At 33.1% G+C, this 25,987-nt stretch overlaps 1 protein-coding gene across 3 annotated transcripts in view; it reads left to right on the forward strand.

Annotated features, from left to right (window-relative positions):
* Nucleotides 1–25,987, forward strand: part of LOC114337486 (protein ENL) — a 136,682-nt gene that overhangs the window by 101,485 nt on the left and 9,210 nt on the right. For all 3 annotated transcript variants that reach the window (XR_007700085.1, XM_028287933.2, XM_050657986.1), the window contains exons 6-8: nucleotides 14,257–14,627; nucleotides 21,262–21,439; nucleotides 23,998–24,183. Coding sequence is in view for 2 of the 3 variants with exons in the window: in XM_028287933.2 (XP_028143734.2) it covers nucleotides 14,257–14,627; nucleotides 21,262–21,439; nucleotides 23,998–24,183 (735 nt within the window). In the remaining variant the exon portion in view is untranslated. The remainder of the gene's footprint in view (nucleotides 1–14,256; nucleotides 14,628–21,261; nucleotides 21,440–23,997; nucleotides 24,184–25,987) is intronic.

A 25,987-nucleotide genomic window follows, 5' to 3' on the forward strand; every position in this document is an offset into this window, starting at 1 on the left:
TATATATATATATATATATATATATATATCAATATATAAATATTATATATATGAAAATATCAATACCATATGTAAAAGGACTATCCGAGAAACTTAAAACAATAGGAAATAAATTCAACATATCAACAACATTCAAAACAACAAACACATTGAGATCTATTCTATCTAAAACTAAACCTAACAGTGAACAAGAAAGAACAAAGAATTGTATTTATAAAATACCTTGTGAATGCGAACAATTTTATATAGGTGAAACGTCAAGACCATTAGACGTTAGAGTAAATGAACATCAGTCTTATATAAAAAATAGAGAATTTGATAGATCTCAAATATGTCAACACGCATGGGATAATGAACATAGAGTTCAGTGGAGAGATTCAAGTATAGTCCTAAAAGAAGCAGATAGTAAAAAGAGAAAAATCAAAGAAGCGGCTCTAATTATGCTAAATGAAACCAATTGTGTCGCAAATTCCTCGGTAGAATGCAGTAGGATGTGGTTACCCATACTAAAGGAGGAAGTCAATAGAAAGAAAATACCACAATTAGTAAATCAGTAACATATCGAGTTAGTACATATTTAGTATTTTAGTATTATTTAAAATTTAAAATATCAAGTCAGAATTTGGTATTAGTTTTGAGAGTAAACTAAATGTAAACCCAAATACTTGCGATGTCGGGATAGTATCACGAGGTTTTTCCTGGTTTTCCCTCGTGATTTACTATGGAATCTCTAACGTGAGAATTTCAGTACCACCGTTGCATTTGGTTGTCTTTTTAAAGACAGATCACATGCTATGATTTTTTGTGGCGGCTATTCTTGAGTTGGGATTGATTTCATGTAATCGAATGAACTATCTTTTAGTAAAGTCGTCCCAGGAACGCAACTCATCAATATTGGCAATATCATTTTTAAAGTCGTCTACTTTAAAATGTATAATACGTGTCTGAATTGCCGATATAAATGAGTCAGATTAAATAAATTATTGGAAGAATTTTTTACTAAGCAACAACATTTTTGTTTATTTAATATTATTTTGTATTTTGACAACGACACCCGACTTGGGCGTCGAAACGTTAATAAAATCATTTTTAGGTAAAATTGTGGCTTATTTCCCATTTGAATATACTTGATTATAAAAATGCCACAAGAAAATAGCTTCAGAACAACATCAATATTTAAGGTAGTACGTTTGCGGTAAAGTTGCGAGCGTAAGACCTGATTGATTTTATAGCAATTGTTTTTGTTCAATATCTCTATTTTGTTCCATTTTCAACTTTTCGACAAAAAGTGTAAGAACTGAAATTGTTGCAATTACGATTTATTACATATTTTCGAGAGAACCAGTGGCGGGTCTACAAGGGGGGGTGGGAAAATTCCCCCAACAGGGTCCAAAATAAAAAAAAATTGTTGAAATATTAAATATATTAGCTAACATGAAACTTAAAATATCGACAGAAAAATTCAACCAATAAAACCCGCTAGTTAATAAAATTAAGTGAATTTAATGCATATAAGTTATTATTTATGTCTTTTATATTCTACTTAGTTTGGTTGATGTTTCATTGGAAGTTTCAAAAATTGTATAAAATATAATTCTCCTTATTTTTGTTTATGTATAATTATGTGGTAAAGTTAATAATAAATGAGACAATTCAATAATTATGATTCCCCTCCGCTTCCACTATTTTTCCCCTTAACTCGGAGAATATTGATCGCATAAAAATTGTGCAAAAGAAATTGTAGGAAATTGCATTTCCAACAATTTTCTCCCCCACCATTTTTGTCGAAAAGTTGAAAATGGCGGAGATATTAACACTTTCGCTACCAAGCAATTCATATATGAGCCACATCGATCTTTCCCTTAAACCAGCGTCTCACCCCTGAGCTGGGAATCACATTGCACATAATGACAATTTAAATTGCTCTGGTCTGTGAGGATGAATTAATTACCCCCTTAGTAGCGAACGGGTTAAGCAACAACAGTTCTCATTTAAAATCAATATGGCGGCTAATGCAACCGCGGAATTCAGTCGAGATTTTAAATTTACACTACTATTGATCTCTCCTAAAGGATAGAATTATAAAATTTGGGGCAGCTCGGAAACAAGATTCAATTCAATAATTATGCTCCCCCCACCACTTTTTACTATTTTCCCAACCGGAAAATATCAACCGCATGAAAAAAATTGCTAAAAAGAAATTGTAAATAAAAAATTGCTAAATAAAATTGCTAATTATATTTTGAACAATTTTAGTTGAAAATGGCGTAGATATTGAACAAAAACAATTGCTATAAAATCAATCAGGTCTTACGCTCGCGCCATTACCGCATACATACTACCTTAAATATTAATTTTAGCAAAAAAATGAAAGAGATCATAATTGTGTATAATTTAACTCTCTATTTTTGTATAGGAACATTTTTGTCGTAAAGCTAATAATAAACGAAATAATTCAATAACTATGCTCTAACTGTCAATATTTTCCGCCATAACTCGGAAAATATCGACCGCACGAAAAAATTGTAATAATAGAAATTATAGAAAATCACGATTTTATTAATTTTGGTTGGTATACTATTTGTCGAAAAGTTGAAAATGGCGTAGATATTGAGCAAAAACGGTTCTAGTTTAAAATCAAGATGGCGGCTAACGCAACGGCGCAATTCAGTCGAGATTTTAAAGTTACACTACTATTGACCCGACCTAAAGATTAGAAAAATAAAATTTGGGGCAGCTCCTAATGCAAGGTTAGGCCTGTTATTCTTCTAACCCGACTGGACTAAAATCTCTAGCTTTTTTTCTTCTTTCTGATTCATTGTCCAAGTTTCACATGCACACAACACCGTTGGTCTCACTATTGTCTCATACGTTCGAATCTTGGATGCTGTGGACACGTTTTTGGCCTTCAACAGAGCCACTTTATTGGACAATATAGGGTGAGGCAGATAACTGGCCTATTAGAAATATCTCGAGAACTAAAGGCAACAGAATCATGAAAATTGGAATGAAGGGGTTTTGAGGGATGATCTATTAAATGAAAATATTTTCATCTCTTTGCAACTTCCGGTTATACCGGAAGTTGCTTATAACTTGGTTTTTTTAAATGGGACACCCTGTATATTTTTACATTTTTGGATTCTCCTCAATATCTTCTTTCTTAAAATATGAGATTTTGTAATATTATACAGGGTATTTTAAAAGATATTTTCGTTTTTTTATTAATTTCGTAGCAACATTCTCACCCTGTAGAATTGTAATAGTTTGACATTAAAAACTCTGCTTACGTTCAAGTGATTTTTAATATAGTCTATTATCGTTAAGAATCATTAGTATAGCTAATTTTGAAATATTAGTATACAGGGTTGGTCGAAACTCGGAATGAATATTTTCTGAGTTTTCTTAAATAGAACACCCTGTATTTTAGTATTGTAATGAAATGATATTTCATAGTACTTTTTTATTTTATAAGTATTCCCTATACCTAACTGCTTTAATTTGTGAGTTATTGGTGATTCAAGCTAAACATTATTTGCAACAAAAAATACGTAAAATTTTATTAGGTTGGCCATGAAAATATTCAATCACAAACAATTTTTCAGAAATAAATATATATTAATCCAGACCGATCCTTAAAATTACCAATAATGGTTTAGCTATCAAAATAGCTACGTAGTTAAGATTGTTGGTGCGACTAACAATTAAGCACAAATTAAAGCAGTTAGGTATAGGGAATGCTTAAGAAATAAAAAAGTACCATAAAATATCATTTCATTACAATACTAAAATACAGGGTGTTCCATTTAAGAAAACTCAGAAAATACTCATTCCGAGTTTCGACCAACCCTGTATACTAAAATTAAAAATTTAGCTATACTAATGATTCTTAACAATAGTAGACTATATTAAAAATCATTTGAACGTAAGTAGAGTTTAAGTTGTCAAACTACTACAATTCTACAGGGTGTGAATATTTCTACGAAATTAATAAACAAACGTAATTATCTTTTAAAATACCCTGTATAAAATTACAAATCCTCATATTTTAAGAAAGAAGACATCGAAGAGAATCCAAAAATGTAAAAGTATACAGGGTATCCCATTTAAAAAAACGAAGTTATAAGCAACTTCCGGTATAACCGGAAGTTGCAAAGAGATGAAAATATTTTCATTTAATAGATCATCCTTCAAAACCCCTGTATTCCAAATTTCATGATTCTCTTGCTTTTAGTTCTCGAGATATTTCTAATAGGCCAGTTATCTGCCTCACCCTGTATATGTTTTTATAAGTACATTTGCCCATGAGAAGGATGAGGCAGCGAAAATACATCACCAGATTGCAGGCTTATATCTGGCTTTCTAAAACTGCAGAAGGATCGGGTCAAGGAATATTCGGTAGTGGTATAAATTTAAACATCTCTATTCCACTCGGGGAATATATCTCTGCAAATGTCTTGATACTTTGCTGCATTAGTTGTGTCTTCCACCAACTCGTATCTACCTAGATCCGCTTATGACATGTATCCCCAAATCATAATTCCTTTGGAAAACAGTTTTTTGAGGCAATCTTTATGGAACGCTTCATTTTTTACTTCTGATAACTAGTTTTCTAAAGTCTCTCACGCAAACATCAAATTTCGGTTCTTCACTTAAAGTGACTCTGGACCAGTCATCAACAGTTTATGAAATCTTCAATCTTGCCCAATTGAAGTGATTTGTTTTTTGATTTTCTGTTAGCAGAGACTTTTCTTTCGCCTATAACATTAGGGAATTATGAAAAAATTACGGATTCAATAAAAAATTACGATTCAACCTTATAAAAACTGAACTCTGATTGGTGTATCCATTTCCTGCAACCCTTGGTAATTTTTTTCATGTTCCTGCGTTCAATTGTGCTATGATAGCTTGTAAAGTGTTGCGACTGCCCACTTTGCAAATTTTCACTAGTAATTTTCCACCCCTATCAGATACAATTCCCGGTCTACCCGAACTTTTGACTTTAGGTTGGACACTTACACTCTCACGATAATGCTTAAGTACGTCCGTAACTGTAGACTTAGCCAGATCTAATTCTTCAGAAATTTCTTGTATTTTACCCTGACAATATTTTTTAATTATCAATTGACGAAATTTAGTATGTGTCGCACTTCATTTGGCCATTTTTGAATAAATATTTTATCGGAGCTTTTCGCTAGAAGTTTGTTACAAGTAGTGCAGTCACTGAAGGTGGATATGAGCTATTACCTTCGATTTCGTTGAACCTCCATAAATGTGCATGAAAATTGGTGAGTGGTTAGAGTATATCTCAAGGAACAAAGGTGACATGGTGCCAACTTGCGCTTTTACTCTGGGGATGGATGCCACCCCTTCTGGGGGTGAAAATTATTTTATTGAAAATAACCCCATAATTCGATAGAGGGACAAATTCTAAGAAAAATTTGTTATGTAAAGTTATTAAATTAAATCAAAACTTTTTGAGTTATTGAAGATCAAAAATTTTAATTTTTCTTGAGAAAAATGCATGTTTTTAATCGATTTTCATCAATAACTCAAAAACTATAAGTTTTTGCAAAAAAGTTATTATTACCAAAATTGAAGCTAATAAAAAACTAAAAAAAGCCTTTACTATAAAAACCTTTTAATGTTAACTAATAGTGAGTTATAGGTAATTGAAGATATATTTTTTTCGGCGAGTAAAAACATCTAAGTATTCAAGCTGAAATAACGGGAATAAACTTATTTAACATTTGTCAAAGTACTTAAAAATATCTATCAAACGAGCCCCTGAACATGTTGATAGCATTAAAATTTATGCACCAAATTTTTTTCAAAATTTATTTTTTTAAAATGTCTCCAAAAAATGTTAGTGTTTCTTTTTTAGTAACTCCATCTATTTTTAAGACATTAGGTTTATCTAAATACCTTTTGAAAGTTAATTCCAAGGGCTATTTAACCACGTTAAAAGTAATCTTTTAGACCCCTTATTTTTTCAAAAATAAAAGGTTAAATGGCCCTGGTTGCATGGTTTTCACAGCAAAATTTAAGATTTAAACGTTTCTATCTCGGTTATTTTTTACCCTATGGAAATAGTAAAACAGGTAAAATATTTGTCACAGAAAAACTAAAATTTGGGTGTATATCATTTTTTACGTATATTGAGTATTTTTGGAGTTATTATCAAAAGAATATGAAAATTACAATTATTTTAAAAATTATGATTTTTTTAAATTATATCTTTTTTTCAAAAATATGCATTTTAATCTGGTCAAAATTCTTGAAATTATTACTTATGCTAATATAAAGAAGTTCTTGTAAGGGTTACTATGAATTTTAATTTTTGTGGAAATGGCGTATGTTTTATTTTTCACTTTTTCCTAAAAAATTCGAAAGGTTTCTTTTATTTTCATCATAACTTGCTTAATTTTGACGCCATTAACTTGTTCTGAAGCTCATTTAATAGCTACTCTGAAGTACGTTGACAAATGATTAGCAGGTATATTTTATACATTGCATCGTTTTCCCGTTATTTAAGCTTAAATACTTAGATTTGGGTACTCGTCGAAAAAAATACACATTCAATTGCCAATAACTCGCTTTGAACTAACAATAGTTTAGTTCTTTAAGGCCGATGCCGCAGTGCAGGAAGTTTGCTAGGATGGTGGATGGTAGATACCCACCTGGCGACCATCCAGATACTTAGACCACGAATAATACAACGACGGTAGCCGCAGTGGCCTCCCACTACCATCTACCCACCCGGTGGTCCGCCAGGCGTCTATCCACCCATATCAGTCGTGTTTGATAATCCATCCGGGTAGCCTCGCTGTGGATGAAAGCGTAATAAGTGCTGTGTATAAAAGGAGGGCAATTTGGGAGCCAGCAGACCCACTTTGTGACGAAACATGGCTTAAAATATCTGTTTTATTTATTCTTTGCAGTTGCATTAAAAAAAATCCAATATTCAAGTCAGGTGAATTAAAAAAAAACAATTTTTGACTTTAAGTCGATTTTTCTTCACTTTCTGAAAAGTTTAGTGAGTGAGTTTTACCTCTAATATGACGATAAGCTAAAAAACAAACCAAATGTAACGTAACAAATGAAACAAACGATTCCTCAGCAGTCAGTTGGATACTGACTTCTGACTTCATTTCACTCTTTCACTGCGTCCAGGATGCAGCGACCCTCCATCATCCACCTTTAAAATCCACCCTCCAAGCCACCATCTAGCATCCTGCAGTGCGGCATCGGCTTAAGTGAGGAATGTATTCAGTTGTTTATTATCATCAATTTTAGTAATAATAACTATGTTGTAAAAGCATATAGTTTTTGAGTTATACGTGAAAAACCGATTTAAAATATGCATTTTTTTACTAAAAAATAAAATCTTTGGTCTTTAATAACTCAAAAAGTGTTGATTTATATTAATAACTTGATATAACAAATTTTGCTTATACTTTGTCCCTCTATCGACTTATGGTATTATTTTTAATAAAATAATTTTCACCCCCGAGAAGGGGTGGCATCCACCCCCAGAGTAAAAGCGCAAGTTGGCATCATGTCACCTTTGTTCCCTGAGGTATCCTCTAATTACTCACCAATTTTCATGAAAATCGATGGAGGTTCAACGAAATCGGAGGTGAAAACCTTCAGTGACTCCACTAAAGTAACTGTCAAGAAACTTACGATTTATGGCGAGTTACTGCAAAAGTTATTTATTTTATACACGGTAACTAGATAATTCATAAAATTTAGTTGCCACAATATTATGCAATATTTTCATTTATTTTTCCGCCGACATTGCAATTCAGAGTTTATAGAAACCAAGGCATTTCAATATTTTATTATTAATGATAGCCTTTAATGGCAAGTGGAAACTACCGTGGAATCACGCTGCTGAATGCAGCATACAAAATAATGTCCAACGTCATTTATGAAAGACTTAGACCACACGCTGAAAAAATAGTTGGCAGGTACCAAAGTGGCTTCTGTAGACAGAAGTCAACAATAGACCAGATATTTGTTCTGCGACAGATCCTTGAAAAAACAAGTGAACATAACATCGACACACATCATCTCTTCATAGACTTCGAAAGCGCATATGACAGTATAAACCGAGAATTCTTAATAAAAGCAATGAAAGAATTTAATATACCAACACAACTAATAGAACTGATAAAAGAATCTCTAAAAGTAGAAAGTAAAATCCGGATACAAAACGAACTAACGGAAACAATAGATGTGAAAAAGGGACTACGCCAGGGAGACGCTCTATCATGCATCTTGTTCAACATTGTACTCGAGAAAATAATGAGGGAACAACAGTCAATACTCGAGGAACAATAATTAATAAAAGCGTGCAAATACTAGCATTTGCAGATGATGTTGACATAATCGCAAGATCAAGAAGAGAAATGATAGAGGCATTCAATCAAATAGAACGAGCTGCACAAAATAGTGGCCTGAAAATCAACCAGAACAAAACAAAATATATGCAGGTAAGTAAAAACACAGAAATAAGGCAGCCACAAAATATAACAATAGGAGAATACAACATTGAGGGGGAAAAAACTTTACATACTTTGGATCCCTAGTCACATCTGATAATAACGTAGCAGAGGAAGTGAAGAGGCGAATATTTATTGCCAATAAAAGTTATCATGGCTTAATTCGGCAACTAAGATCAGACAACGTCGCAAGGAAAACAAAATGCCAAATATACAAAACCCTAATAAGACCGGTACTCACATACGGCTCAGAAACCTGGACACTCACTAAAAGAGAGGAAACATTGCTAGCCATCTTTGAAAGAAAAATCTTGCGACGCATATATAAGGGCACAAAAGAAAATGGAATTTGGGCGAAGAAGGTACAACTTTGAACTATACGAAATATGCCAGGATCCAGATATCATAACATTCATTAAAATAGGACGGCTGCGTTGGATGGGACATGTAGAAAGAATGGAAGAAGGCGAAATACCAAACAAAATATTCAAACAGATGCCAGTAGGAAAAAGAACAAGAGGAAGACCGAAGCTGAGATATTTAGAACAAATAGAAAATGATATAAAAAACTGGAGAAAAAAAGCACGAAACAGATCAGAGTGGAGAAGAATCCTGGAACAGGCCAAGACCCAGAAAGGGCTGTCGAGCCAATGATGATGATGATGATAGCCTTTAATGTATTGTGGATCTTGTTCCTTAATTCAATAAGCACGGCTGCGAAGATGCACGTTTTCAAAAAAATTTCGTTTGTAACATTGAGTTGTTAGCGCTGGTATTGTTAAATCATCATAAATCCGCAGTTTGCGTTAAGTACATTATCTACTAGTAGGCGGCAAATATTAACAAACACAATCAGCCGTGTGATGGATGACCGAAGTTATATTTAACGTTTGAGTTAATAGTCCTGTCGCCAGTAGGGGTACAACGGCCTCCTTAATTCAGATGGACTTACCCAAGTTTTCTTTATGTATTTTGACCCGTAGAACACGAATTTTTTGGGTAACAGTCGATCCGGATGTCGATAAGATTGTTATAAACAAAGAACTTGAGGAATCACATAACAGCGATTTTTCGCAAAACAAAGCATTTTTTTGTATATTTTGAGTCATTCTAAGCAAAAAATGTTTTTACAAGTTTTTTCGTAGGATGCATAGTTTTCGACATAAACGAGGTTGAACTTTTAAAAAATCGAAAAATTGCAGTTTTTGAACCCGAATAACTTTTGATTGAAAAATAAAATAGCAATTCTGCTTACTGCATTTGAAAGTTATTATTATTATTATTATTATTACATAACAAGTAAGGGCAGATGAGCGAGCTCCTATTATGCCCAAAAACAAAGAAAAATAACAATGTAAAATAACTACTGACAGTTACATAAAATAAGAGATATTAGTAAAATATCTATAGAAAATTTAACATCGTGCAATTTTTATGTATGAAATATTGTCGTATCCAGTCTGTTTTTAAACGTATTCACTGTAGTTGCTGATATGGTGTCTCGATCTAAATTATTCCAAATATTAAATATCCTGTTAGGCAAGAAGTTTACTCTGGACCGTGCTATTGCCTGCTCCTTCTTTAATTTGTATTGGTGGCCTCTTAATCTATCATCTCGGTTTATGGTAAACATGGTATTTAGGTTTCCAAAGTTGTATTTCAGAATTCGGAAGCACAAAATTAGATCACCTCGAAGACGTCGACGCTCGAAAGTCGTTAGATGAGCCATGGTGAGTCTATCTTCATAACAAGGTCTTACGCGGCCGAATGCGAGTCTTGTAGCTTTACGCTGCACATTTTCGATTAATACCTTGTGACGAGCGAGATCTGGATTCCAAACCGGTCCTGCAAACTCAAGAGTAGGTCTGACGTATATTGAATAAAGTCTGCACATGGAATTTAAAGAAATACGTGTAAAACACTTACGTATCAGAAATAGTTTCGAGTTTGCACGTTTACACACCGACACAATATGCTCCGACCAATTTAAGTCACTGTTAATTATCACTCCGAGGTCGTTGTGGGTGGTTACCGAGCTTACGGGATGTCCATTTATAAAGTACGGTAGTGACGGGTTGTTCTTGCCAATGTGTAGTACAACGCATTTCTCAATGTTAAGAGGAAGTAACCATTCCAAGGACCACTTCAATATTGTATCGAGATCATGTTGAAGAACATGTTGGTTAACAATAGGATTAACGTACAACTTGGTATCATCAGCGTAAATGGAAACGTTACTAGATATAATGAGTGGAAGATCGCTTGTATAGACACAGAAGAGAAGTGGTCCAAGTACCGATCCTTGTGGAACTCCGCTCTTGACAGGTTTATCTGATGAATATGCTTCCCCAACACGAACTCGGAAATACCTATCAGATAGGAAATTCTGAATCCAAAGGTTTAACTTTCCGCGGATACCAAAGTGATCCAATTTAGCTAGTAGTCGACGCTTGGGAACACGGTCGAAAGCTTTGGAGAAGTCTAAGTAGACTACGTCAACAGGATGACGATCGTTTAAAGATGACGACCAATCGTTAACACAATGGAGTAAATTCGTGATTGCTGAACGACCTTTAATAAAACCATGTTGTTGGTGAGGAATCACATTTTCGTGAAGGAGAAACTCAGACATAGCTTCAGAAATAATGGCTTCCATGATCTTGCTGACAATAGGTACTAGGCTGATTGGGCGATAATTATTGCAATCAAGTTTATTGCCTTTCTTAAAAATAGGAGTAACCGAAGCCAATTTCCACGATGAAGGGAGATAACCCTGATTAAAGGAAGTATTCATCATAAGGGATAGAGGGATTGCTACAGAATATGCGCATTGTTTTAGGAAAAAGGAGGTTAGTCCGTCCAAACCAGGCGATGAATTGTTGCGTAGTTTCCGTAAATGTTGTTTAATTACCTCCGGTGTGAAAGAGATGTCATTAAGAGTTGCATGCAAACGTGGACACATTATTTGAGGAACGGCATCATTAGGTTCATCTGTAAAAACCTGAGTGAAAAACAGCGATAAAGCATCAGAGGATTCTTTATTCGAAGAACATAAAGACCCGTCGGCTTTTTGAAGCAATGGTATGGAGACTTTAGATGATAAAGATGTGCGAATGTACCGGAAAATTTTCTTACTATTATCACTTGCAATGATAGATTCTTCAAAATCTTTCCTTAGGTTTAGCAAAGATTGTTTTACTCTATTGGAAAATCTACGGTGAACAAGAAAATCATCAAGGGAACCTGTGCGTTTATAAGATTGCCAAAGCTTCCGTTTATGTCGAATTAAGCGTGTAGCGGCAAGGTTGATCCAAGGTTTTAATTGATTTCTAAACAGCTGACGTTCAGTTGTATGAACTGAAATAGTTCTAGTTGTAGTGTCAAGAAAAGTGTCCCACATTGAGGAGGGATCGATTAAGTTATGAAAAAGGTTATTCCAATTAAGTTGATGTAAAGCGGAATTAACTTTAAAGAAATCTGTAACTGTTATAGTCTGTATACATTTTGTTAAGACTTTTCGATAAGTTAAACTGAATGTGGAAAGTTATCACTGCATGATCGGATTTTCCAATTGGAGAAGATATGTCTATCGTTGAAATTAATTGTTCTTCGTTTGTAATTACCAGGTCGACCGTTGATGGTTGATTATTAAGTCTAAATCTAGTAGGTTTGGTGATAAGTTGCGACAGGTTGGAATTTATAATAAAATTTTTAAATAAATTATGAGAGCTAACACCGTCAGATAACGAAATAGCTGGCCATGAGATATCGGGAAAGTTAAAGTCACCTACGATAACAAGATTGTCAAGAAGTGATATTTCCTCAAGTAATTCAATAAAAAGTTCAAGTCAAATTCTATAGGCTTTGAATATTTTTATTGCTAAAAAATAATTTTTTTATTGGTAAACAAAGCTTTAAACACATAGTGATTGAATTGTGTTTTCCATGCATTTCTAATTTGAAATCGAACGAGTAGGCGCGCATACAGAATTTCTACGTATATTACGTACATTAAAACGCATGCATTTGGCACGGGAAACACTATGTGTTGCTAGCTTTGTCTGACAAATAAAAACTTAATTTTTAGCAATGCAAATAATCAAAACCGATGTAATTTGACTTGAACTTTCAAATGCAGTTAGCAGAATTGCTATTTTATTTTTTAATCAAAAGTTATTCCGGTTCAAAAATTGCACTTTTTCGATTTTTTGAAAGTTCAACCGCGTTTATCTCTAAAACTATGCATCCTACGAAAAAACTTGTAAGACCATTTTTTGCTGAGAATCACCCAAGAAATACAAAAAAATGTTTTGTTTTGCGAAAAATCGCTGCTATGTAATTCCTCAAGTTCTTTGTTTATAACAATCTTATCGACATCCGGATCAACTGTTACCCAAAAAATTCGTGTTCTACGGGTCAAAATACAAAAAAAACTTGGGTAAGTCCATCTGAATTAAGGAGGCCGTTGTACCCCCCCCCCCTGGCGACAGGACTATAAAGTTAAGATTACTCTCAGGTATAACGATGCCCATAACTATTTAGGTAAAATTCGGTGTGATGTATTCTTCACAGTTATGAGTTATTTTTTCAACGTTATATTAGAAATAACATTTGAGAAACAAAGTTAGACGTAACAAAGAGAACATTATGTAGAAATAGTACAAGTTGGAGTGAGCGCGATAGATTGTTCGGAACATGCTACAAGATGGGTAGATGATCGTAAAAGATGGTAAAAGTAAATACCCATTGTCGGCCACCGTCGATGACCGAACAGTGCCGAACAGCAAACAGCTGTTCGGGTTCGGTGGTGTTTCAAACGGTAGATAGAAACACGGTTGCCAGATTGTATATTTTCCCACAATTTTGGGAAGCGTCTAGGGAAATTTTTCTAAGCAGAAATTGTCGTGGGATTTTTTGGGGGCGGAAAATTATGGAAGATTTTAAGGGGTCATGGTAAATTAAGTTTGCAAATGTGCATATAACTGTATATTATACTCCCATATAATCGAAGACGATAGGAACTATTAATTATTTCCAGGGCCCTCGTTGATAAGTAGTATAATTTTGGTTTACTGTTCTCTTCATTTGACTACTAATTTATTAAAATGTGGCAAAAATTTAAATTTGGGGTATTTGAGCTTCAATTTGAGGGAAGTTAAGGTTTTAAGTGGGGGATTTATAAAATATCATCTGGCAACTCTGGATAGAAAGCTCAGTAGGCACTTAAAATAAAATTTCAACTTATATCTCTCGTATTATAATATATAATATATAATTTGATTTTTGTATAATTTTTAAAGTTGTATTATCCTTCTATTCTTAATTATTAAATTATTAGCTTCTAAATTCACTTGATTTCTGTCTAAAAACAAGTCAAAAGATGAACCTAACCTTACATATCCTTACATAACTACAAAGTTATCTCATAACTTGAGGTTTAACGTCGCGTTATAAAGTGACAGTTGATATATCAGATATCTCAAGAACTGTCAAGAAATAACGCAAGTAGTTAAGTTAAATATGATACATCACACCAATTCGAGGATTATAACTTAACTACAGGATAACTTTACGTTAAAGATAACTTCTGTCATCCATCACACGGCTGAATATCAAAGGTAATTTTAGACCTCTGAAACAAAATTTCCTTTTCATTTCAAATTACACCAATGACAACTATTTCGTCTTCTGAGTAAAAATATAGATCATCAAACGTATTAATTTGAAGTGTTTTATCATAAATATTTTTCAGACTGATAAAAAACCGAAAGAAAAAGAACCTATTAAGGAACCACCAAAAGAAGAGGAAAAAATAGAGAAACCAGAAAAGCGTGAAAAGACAATTAATGAACCCGAAGACAGACAGAAACACAAGCATAAGAAAAAAGACCGCAAAGAAAAGAAAGAAGAGAAACATTCCAAAAAGGAAGAAAGAAAGATCGAGAAACATCCCAGTTCAACTACTAATTCTAAAGAAGTAGTTGTTAAAGAGGAAAAACCCACGCCCCCTCCCCCCAATCGACCAGTAGATAAAAGTAATTTATTCGGTAGTCCGAAAAGTAGATCCCCTTCGACTCCTAAGGAGCCAGAAATTAAAGTAGAAAATAATACCCTCTTTTCCAGGTAAGTACTTGTTATTAGTTTTGTAAAAACAATTTCTCCTTCAATATAGTTTACAAGTCTATTAGCCTAATAAAATAAAAAAAATCAAAATGTAATTCCGTACATGTTGGAATAAATTTTATATAAAAGTTTAGGTGAATACAAAAGATATTTTCAAAAAAATATCCAAATCATATGAGGGGATCATTGTTTAAATAAATATTATGGGTCATTTTTGCACAATATTTACTTTTTTAATTGCTGAGGTAATTTACATTTTAATGAAGTGTTTTTTTTTTTCTACAAAGCTGAAGGACAAATCTTTCACCTAAAACTCAATAAATTAAATTTGACCCCCTATTTATTTAAATAATTATATATAAAATTTAAAAATCGAATTTGCAAAAAAATATTTTTTGCTTTTTAAATAAGCACTATAAATTTATTTTATTTAATAGGAGAAGTTGCGCTATGTTACCAGTATTAAGCTAAAAAAAATGGTTAAAAAATATTTAATAATTCATGAGATATTTAATTTGTTAGATATTTGATAATTGCAAAAACGCGGTTGTTACCAAAAGAATATAAACCTGCTTAAAATCTCCTTACTTTTATCAACGAAAACTTTTCGTTTATAAATTCGCAAAGTCTGTGTGTTATTGCGTCGCCGCTCCTTCAATACTTAGAGCAGATTTATCGATGGATTCTTATGTAGTTTTGTCTTCTGAATCCGAATCTGAAAACGGAATTTCGATATATCTAACTGTCTTCGAGATAATCGACCTCAATGTCTAAAATGTGACGTCACAATCCTTTTATTTTCCGCCGACACACTAAACGTCAGCTGAAATCGTTTATAGTAAGTAGGCTAGTTTTTTTAATCTGAATTTTTTAAGCAAACATAGGTTATTTACATTTGAGTTTGACATTGCGTGAATGTCAAACTAAATTTTAAATTAAGTAATAATAAAATATCAATGACATTTGATAGTGAATTTAATTATTATATAAAACAAATAAGATGTTCAAAAATACAATTTAAGTATATTTTGAAAGCAATAATTTATTAACTTTAAACAGGTTTATTGGGACCGTGCAAGTTCGGCAAAGCGACCCCTATTTCTACGCTCTGTACTTTTATTCGCACTTTTAATTATATTGGCCAATTATATTAGTCCTGGTTACTGGATAATTGTCAAGGCCATAGTCCAAAAAATAATAAGAAGAAAAAATAAGATTCAGGTTATGTTATGAAAACGTAAATAATTGTATGTAGTAAATAAAATTAGTTATTAAAATGCAGTACTGCAAGCAAACTACAATTAATTAAATTTACCTTTATATGATAATTCCATATTATATCAATATTGTGGAGCAATATATAATTTTTCTGCTTCAATGACAGAAGGTATGAAATATACGTCAATTTGACAATTTCAATTGACAGTATGAATTATTTAAGATAGTTGCAATATTTCTCCGTGACTTGCGCACGGTCGTTTCTCGTTTCCCTTCCAAGTACTTGCACACCGCGAATACGAACGGCCTCCCTTTTAATGTACTAATGATAAATGGACTGTTCCATTTGTTATGAAATGAAAATTGTTATTATAGTCGGTTCGCTAAACTCGGACACAACTGGCTAGTGATTTTAGTAGGTAATTGTTTTGTTTTTTACAAAAAAATTGCCAAAATTACTAATTATTTAGTAATTATTTTTTGCCAAATTAACAAAATTACTGACTAAAATCACTAGCCAGTTGTGTCAGAGTTTAGCGAACGGATTATATGATATATTGTTTGGAATAAAAAATTATGGTCATTTATTTTTGGTCAACATTTTCATTTATAACTCTTTTATTTTTAATTTGACGAAGAGAATTTATTCTTCATAAAACGCTCTTCATGGTCTAAGATTTATGATGCTACATATATAAAATTTTATTAATAAAGTACCTTTATACTCGTAGTTCATAACATTTAAATTAGAATGATATAATTGCACATTAAAACATAATTTTTAATTCTAAACAACTTTTCATAATAGCAATTTTCCATATTATGAATATATAATATATATACGTAAATAAACGAAGTTTTCGTTATGATAAAGCTCGCATTTTCAGCTTGTTTTTATGTATGATTTCGATAAATGTATTGATAAATTAAAATTTCAATTTAACTCCCCTCTTATGATGCTACATATATAAAATTTTATTAATAAAGTACCTTTATACTCGTAGTTCATAACATTTAAATTAGAATGATATAATTGCACATTAAAACATAATTTTTAATTCTAAACAACTTTTCATAATAGCAATTTTCCATATTATGAATATATAATATATATACGTAAATAAACGAAGTTTTCGTTATGATAAAGCTCGCATTTTCAGCTTGTTTTTATGTATGATTTCGATAAATGTATTGATAAATTAAAATTTCAATTTAACTCCCCTCTAAAATGACATTTGAAAATTGTTCTAATTATATATCGGGTTCCTGGGAATTTTTTACTAATTAACAAATTTGTCTTTTTTTCTTCTTCTTTTTTTCCTTATGGTAAAAGATATAGTTTTGCTTATAGAGGGGGTTTCATTAAGAATATCCAATCTCTGAGTTGTCGATTCTAGACCTCAAAATATTAAGATTGAACCAAAATCACTTCAATAAAATATGGTTCCTTATTGAGTTACAGGGTGTTTTATTTAAAAATTTAAAAATTATTTTTGCTCAGTATTTTAAAACTATTCGACATATCCTTTTCATAGTTGGTAGAAAGTGTAGGTATTATACACCCTATGAAATTATGTTAAATACAGGTTTCCGGCTATTACCAGAGACGTACGACAGGCGGACAGGGGAAAGCAAATGGTTGACCCTTCCCAAATTCTACGTCACTGGTGAAATTGCCATATTAGTACAATTTTTAAATTCTCCAATACTCTCTGTATAAATAACATCCTCTACACTCGTAACGATAAAGTCATTAGTTTTCGAGATATTTGAAGTTAGTAACGGCACAGTTATTTAGTTATTTTGATTAATATATTGTGCGGCTTAATTTTTTAGTTTCAAATATCTCATAAACTAATGATTTTATCGTTAAGAATGAATAATATACTCTTCAGTCTTAACGATAAAATCATTAGCTTTCGAGATATTTGAAATTAAAAATTAAGCGGCACAAAACCTTAATCAAAATAAAATAACTGTGCCGTTACATGTTTAACTGCACATATCTCGAAAACTAATGACTATCGTTACGAGTGAAAGGTAAGTTATTTACAGTGAGAGTATGGCTTATTTCATACTTTACAACTTCGGTCGTCACGACAAACGGTCGTATGACAGTATTCATCTTATTGTTGAAACGGGCACAGGGCGTAGAATGAATCGGGCAAAAATTTATTATTTATACATAATATATTATTTATACGTAGAAAAAGTTCTTTGAACATCTGCAGATGTGATTGGTGCCTATTTAAATTTAGACAAATGTGCTGGTACTATTTTACAACAATATAATAAATTTGGGCTTTCTGGAGACAAGTAATAGTTTATTACATGGCAGGTATAACGATGGGTTTTCCCGATTATCTCCTATGCCTAAGGGATTAAAATTCTTGTGATTTATTGAATTATTAGAGTTTTATTATAGCTCTGTATACTTCATAGAGTTTTGTTAAGACAGGAAGTAACATGAAATTTTACTATAGTTTGTCATAAGAAGTAAAATAAACAAAGATAAGCAAAATATCTTTAAAATAAGCATTTTTACTAAAAATCCTAATTATAATCTTTTATAATTAAATAACATAAAATATAATAATTGTTCTGAAGCTATTTTCTTGTGGTCTCATGCAATTTACTATTTTAGTTGGGAATAAGACACAATTTTATTTTATGATTAAGTTTATTTGACGTTTCGATTTCCACTTCGGAAATCGTTATCAAAATACTTCTTCTTCTTCTTGTCTTTATCTTTATGCGTATTACATGACATGCCATAATTATTTCAAAATTTTTTATTAGATTTGTACTTTATATTCTGTTTTAAATAAAATATAGCAATAAAAATGTTATTCAAGTAGTGAGACATTAAAAATAATACAATTAAAAATGTTGCGTTTACATAACGTTGGAAATTAATGGGCTAAAAAATGCAGGTTTGTAATCTACTTCTTCTTTAAGTGCCATCTCCGCGGCGGTGGTCGGCAATCATCATAGCTATTCGTATTTTAGAGATGGCTGCTCTGAAAAGTTCATTTGATGTACATCCGTACCACTCTCTCAGGTTGCGCAGCCACGATATTCTGCGTCGCCCTATGCTTCTCTTTCCTTGAATCTTTCCCTGCATAATCAATTGGAGCAAGCTGTATCTCTCTCCACGTGAAATATGTCCGAGATATTCCAATTTTCTTGTTTTGATGGTATTTAGGATTTCCATTTCTTTAGTCATCCTTCTCAGAACCTCTTTGTTTGTAACGTGTTCTGTCCACGATATTTTCAGAATTCTTCTGTACACCCACAGCTCGAATGATTCTAGTTTTTTCATTGATGCAGCATTCAAGGTCCAAGCTTCCATTCCATAAAACAGTCGAGAAAACGTAGCACCTAGCCAACCTAACTCTTAGCTCCAACTTCAAATCTCTTGTGCAGAGCACTTTCCTCATTTTGTTAAAATTTGCTCTAGCCTTTTCTATCCTGATTTTGATTTCCTGTAAGTAATCTCCTGTGGAGTTGATCATTGTTCCAAGGTATGCATATTGATCGACTCGTTCGATATTGGATCCGTTGATGACGAGATTTTCGTTATTTCTTTGAGTTTTCGATATTCTCATAAACTTTGTCTTCTTGACATTCATTGTTAGCCCATATTCTTCTCCAAACTCTGCTATTCTGGTCACCAGCCTCTGAAGATCCCCAATATTTTCAGCTAAGATAACAGTGTCATCCGCATATCTAATGTTGTTAATGGGAACTCCATTTACCTTTATTCCAGCTGTTTCACCATCCAGAGCTTTTTTCAAGATCTCTTCCGAGTAGGCATTAAAAAGAACCGGCGACAACACGCATCCCTGTCTCACTCCACGTCTGATTTCAATTTCCTCCGACAGCTGATCGTTAACACGTACTTTTGCTCGTTGCTTATAGTATAAATTCGATATAATCCTGAGGTCATTGTAGTCCAGCTTCCTTGATTCCAGAACATGCATTAATTGTTCATGTCGTATTTTGTCAAATGCTTTATTATAGTCAATAAAACACGCATATATATCTTGATTGACGTCCAGGCACCTTTGTATAAGTATGTTAAGTGAAAAAAGAGCTTCACGAGTTCCCAGGCCTTTGCGAAACCCAAATTGCGTATCATTAATGTCTATGTCTAGTTTATGATATATTCGGTTATGGATGACTTTCAGTAGCAACTTTAGCACATGGGACATCAAACTAATGGTGCGGTAGTCGCCGCATTCTCGTGCGTTTTTCTTTTTAGGGAGGCAAATAAAGATCGACGTCAACCATTCTTTGGGTAATGTGCCTGAGCTATAAATTTTGTTCAAGAGTACCACTAAAATATCAATATGCTGCTCATCTATAATTTTTAAAAGGTCGATAGGAAGCATGTCAGGTCCTGGGCTTTTTCTGTTCTTCATTGTTTTGAACGCATGTATTATTTCTTCCGTTGTAATATATGGACCTATTTCTCCTGAAGTAAGTTCTATGTGTTCCAGGTACCCTCTTTCATCATCGAACAGTTCAGCGATGTATTCTGCCCAACGTTGTACTTTCTCATCGGTCTCTGTTATAGCGACCCCGTGTCTATCCAGAAGTGCACCAGTTAGATTTTGCTTTCTTTGTCCAGCCATTTCTTTGACTTTCTTATGTAGGTTAAATAGATCGTATGTTTTTTGGAGATCCTCGATCTCTTTGCATTTCTCTTCAAAGTGTTTTTCTTTTGCCTGCTTTATCATCTTCCTTATTTCGTGGTTAATCTCCCTGTATTTATTGTCATTTTTGTTCTTATATTGTCTCCGTTGTTCCATCATATTCAGTATCTCGTCATTCATCCATTCATCTTTTCTCCTTGTGGAAGTCTTTAGTATATCTTGTAATCTACTAGTATACTTTAAATGTAAAATAAAGTAAGTACAACTTACTAAACTTAGTTTTCTCCTGGTCCTCTGAGTTTTCAAAATCAGGATTAACCTACACTAAAACTTCACTATGTGTATTATTTAAATATTTCAGCAACTTCACTAATTTTAATCAAAATGGCTACATACAAACTTAAAATAAAATCAGATTGAATTTTATTCTGGTTAAGACCAGCTTTTTCACTGCATATCAAAACAGCAATCATAAAAGACATAATGTAACGTAAAAATAAAGAATGTGGCTTTTGTCTTTGTCTCGCACTAAACAAAACAAAAAGTACCTAGATATTGTTTGTCAACATATTTTACATGCACATCATTAGAGATTTAAAACAGTTAAAATGGTAACACTTATGACGTCATTGAAACTGTGAGTCGTATCGATAATTATTTTGTCAACAATGTGAATTAGTCATTTTGATAAAATAAATGAAATCGATTTCTACAAGTGGTAGAGATGATATAATTATTATTTTATTTTGTCGTTTTAGGGATGATGAGTCGTCAAACGACTCGGTAAAGATGAGTAGCAGAGAAGCATCACCGGTCCAAAGGCCGCCTTCAAAATCCCCCTCGCCCCTTCCACCAGTTGAACCTGTAAAAAAACCGGAACCTGAGAAGAAAAAGGAGCCATCGCCAAAGAAAAAAGACAAAAAGGAAAAGAAAAAGGTAATGTAGCGTCTTTAAAAATGTATTTTCTTTTTTGTGGAACCGTACCAAATTTGGGCGTTCTTTGTTTTACTTCTTCTGTTTGTGTAAACATAACTTTGTCTGTCTTTTCAATATGCCTCCAGTAAGTTGTCGTTCCATCGTTTTCATCATCATCATCAATGGCGCTACAACTCTTCGTGAGTCTTTGCCGCGTTTACTATTGCCTTCCATGTTTGTCGGTCCTGCGCCACTAATTCCCATTGTCGCACTCCCATTTTCTCTATATCTTCTTTGACTGCATGTTTCCACCTTTTTCTAGGCCGCCCTACAGGCCTTCTTCCATATGGCCTTTTTTAGAACACATTGTTTATAAGGCGATTGTCGTTACGCGTATCACATGCCCTGCCCATCTGAGTCTATTAGCCTTTATATATCTGACTAGATTTTCTTTTCCGAATAGAGACTCTAGCTCGTTATTGTATCTGCGCCTCCATTCGTTTGTAACGCTGTCTCTGCAAGGGCCATATATTATTCGAAGGATTTTATGTTCCCACACCAGCAATTTATTTACTTCTCTTTTTGTTAGCGTCCATGTTTTGCTTACATGCGCGACTGCTGGTCGTATTATGGTCTTATATATCTGGATTTTTGTACCTCGTGAAAGCAGTTTTGACTTCATTATTAGATGTTTCGTTGCAAAGAAAGATCTGTTTCCTGCCATTATTCGCGTTTCAACTTCTCGCTCTAATTTGTTGTCATTTGTGATTGTTGCTCCTAGATATTAAATTCTTTAACCACTTCAAAGTTATGATCGTTTATTAGTAATATTTTGCCTTATTCGCCGTCGTTCTTGTTTTGAGACGACCATGTATTTTGTTTTGTCTTCATTTAATTTTAGACCGATGTTTAATGCAGCTTCTTCAAAGCTTGAGAAAATATCCTTAATTTCTAATGTTGATTGTGCAACTGCGTCTACGTCATCGGCAAAGGCGAGTATGATTTTTGCTCCCCGAGCAGTTATGAGTTATGTCTGGTTTGATTTTTGGATAAACTTTTCGCATGACATATTCTAAGGCCAGGTTAAACAACAATGGGGACAACGGATCTCCCTGTCTCAGTCCAGAATTTACGCAGAAAGCATTTGATATTTTTCCCCCTATTCTAACTTGTGCAAAGGAGTTACTTACACACATTTGTGTTACTTCGAGCTCGATCATTGCCTTCCATAATGTGGCACGATTAATTGAATCATAACCCTGTTTGAAGTCTATAAAGATCTGATGAAAGTCCTGATTATATTCCCATTACTTTTCAAGCAGTTGTCTTATTGTAAATATTCGATCAATAGTCGATCTGCCAGGCCTGAAACCACACTGGTAGTCACCAACAACTATTTCTTCGGCGTATTGTACTAATCTTTTTAATAATATCGAAGCCAATATTTTGTACGTAGTGTTGATTAGTGAGATTCTTCTGTAATTCATGCATGATTCCTTTTTTCCTTTCTTGTGTATTGGTACAATAATACTACCACACCATTCTTTCGGCATTATTTCTTGTTGTTGTTCTGAAGCTATTTTCTTGTGGCATTTTTATAATCAAGTATATTCAAATGGGAAATAAGCCACAATTTTACCTAAAAATGATTTTATTAACGTTTCGACGCCCAAGTCGGGTGTCGTTGTCAAAATATTATTATTCAAAATATGTTCAGTATTATTTTGTATTTTGACAACGACACCCGACTTGGGCGTCGAAACGTTAATAAAATCATTTTTAGGTAAAATTGTGGCTTATTTCCCATTTGAATATACTTGATTATTTCTTGTTGCCAGGCCTTTTCTATTAATTGCTGCATTCTTCTTATTTATGAGTTCATGACCGCCTGTTTTAATTAATTCGGCATCAGTATTGTCCAGACCAGAGGGTTTATCGTTTTTAAGCGTTTTTATGACATGCGTAATTTCTTCCATGCTGGGGGGGGGGGGCGGTATTTCTAATTCGGCCGTTTGATACTCATGTTCTCCGTTGTTTCCACCATTTTCATTGTTTTTCATCAGTGAAATTTTGGATATTCAGGAGCTCTTCAAAATATTCATCTTTCTCTTATTTTGTTTTTGGGCAGCCAGCATTTCTCCATTTTTATCTCTCACGAAGTTGGTTGTCCTTATAGTCGAGCCTTTCTTATGTTGTCTTACCTCTCCGTAGAAATTTTTACTTTGATTGCGTCTGTGTTCTCCTTCTACTTTTTTAATTTGTTGTAGTTTTCCGATATTTTTATTTCTCCATATTGTCTCATTCAGGCAGCCTGCGGCTCTGTGCAGCATACGTTGTAAATCATCTTCATTTTGAGATATTAGTATTGTATCGTCTGCGTAGTAAATTATTTTAAGCTATTTTTCTCCCATTTGGTATCCTTTATTAGTTCTTACTTCTTTTATTATTTCATCCGTGATCAGGTTGAACGATAGAGGACTCAGGGAATTTCCCTTGTCTTATCTCATAGTCAGCTTCAATTGGGTCAATTATTAGTTCCTCTACCACTTAGGTTTTACTTTAATACATATTTATTCCAGGACAAGAAAGTCGACAAAGAAAAAGATCACGAGAAAAAGAAAAAACGGAAAAGTGATCCTATTACAAATGATAAATTAGAACCTCCGGAAAAAATTGTAAAGTTAGAAGAAGAGAATAATTCGGACGAGGAAAGTAAAGTATCAAGCACTGAAGATACTACAGCGGTCATTCAACCAAAAAGTGAAGTAAGCATAATTGTTTTATTCGAACATTTTTATATAATCATATTCTATTAGCTATTAAATTGTATTGATTTGCATTCTCGGATACACGTATACAGGGTGTCCCCGAAAATAGTGCGTTCCTTGAAGGTGTGGATATAATACACAATTTAGAACAAAAAAGTCCTATAACATTTTTTCCTAAAGTTAACCGTTTCCAAAAAAAATTACATTGTTCTCCATACGAGTGAATATTTATTTTCATAAATTTTAATGATCTGGCAACATTGCGTGGAACAACCTGTGATTGTAGAAATTTCATCTAATGGAACCCCTTGTTTATTTACTATTTGAGTTGTGATTTTTAGGGTTGATGACACTAGATGTAGGTACCTACCTGCAAAATAATTATTTCTTGCTTTAATAATGTGTCATTTTTGCTATTAATATCTGAATTAAGGTTTTGGATTAAGGCTCGAAATTTTACATAAATTATAACTTTTACTTAAGTAACTATGGTTTAATTCCTAAAATGTAATTAATGGTCTTAGTGGAAAAATAATTTGTATCTAATGTTTTTCTGAAATCTATTGAAATATAGAATAATTTTAAACGAATTGATAAAATGTCAATCGTTTACAACAAAAAAACACTTTATCATTTAATTAAACTAGTATTATGTATTTATTAAGCTTTAAAGGTGTTGCATGCAAGTGTGTTAACTGAATTACATAGTTTACAGTGGAAATTAAATACAACAGACAACGTTTAATGATTCTAATTTAGTTTTTTACATTGTGCTCCGACTATCAGTAATTTGTTTACTTGTGGTCTAAAAATTAAATTCAATGTTTGTGCTTAATTGACAATAATTTTTATAATTACTTAAATGTTCAAAGTAAGCTCTACCATGCATCGATACGACGAATCTGGTTGTTAGTAATGCCATAGTTAACTAAATGATGTCGGATAGTTTCTGCAGCACCAAAAATGCGTTTCTGTAATTCAGCTTCTGTTTGGATTTTATGTCGGTTATCATACACTAACGATTTCAAATGTCCCCAAAAATAAAAATCCAATACATTGAATTCGGGACTCACGGTGGCCACAGAATGAGTCCATTCCTATCAATTCCACGACGAGAATAAGTAGTATCCAGAAGATTTTTCACAGCTTTGGTAAAATGTGCTGGGGCTCCATCGTGAAGAAACCACATTTGACGTCGCGTCGTGTTTGCGAAGGCACGTCTTCAAGAAGTACCGGCAAAACATTTTGCAAAAAATTCATAGGCCTCTACATTTAGTGTTCTGGGTAATTCCTAAAATATTGCACCCTTTACCCTTTCTGTATCCTTTACATATTCCTCATTGTTAAGAAATACCTGCTCTTTTGGATTAAAACTAAATGACCCCAAATATAAAATGTCAATAACATCAAACAAACCAAGAGGTGAAAAAATGCAAACACTATCGATTTGGTTGATATTTACATTTTTAATTTACTACCTACCAGATACAAATGACCTATAAACTTACTATTTTTAAATGTATCAACGGTGTTGCCAGACTTCAATTTGCATATCAAAACGTATTTTCGTTTTTTTTGGCCAAACGGCTGAATTTAGAAAAAAATGTTATAAGACTTTTTTGCTCTACATTGTGCCTTCTATCTATACCTTTAAGGAACGCACTATTTTCGGGGACACCCTGCTTGCAGTAGTGCCAGATTTACCATGTTTCTGATGTTATTAGTCACTTTATTTTTTTAAATGCAACACTCTGTATACAGTGATGTGCGCGCTAAAAAACGGAAAAATAACGCAAAAGAT

Source organism: Diabrotica virgifera, chromosome 8 (assembly GCF_917563875.1).
Source record: "Diabrotica virgifera virgifera chromosome 8, PGI_DIABVI_V3a".
NCBI classification, from domain to species: Eukaryota; Metazoa; Arthropoda; class Insecta; order Coleoptera; family Chrysomelidae; genus Diabrotica; species Diabrotica virgifera.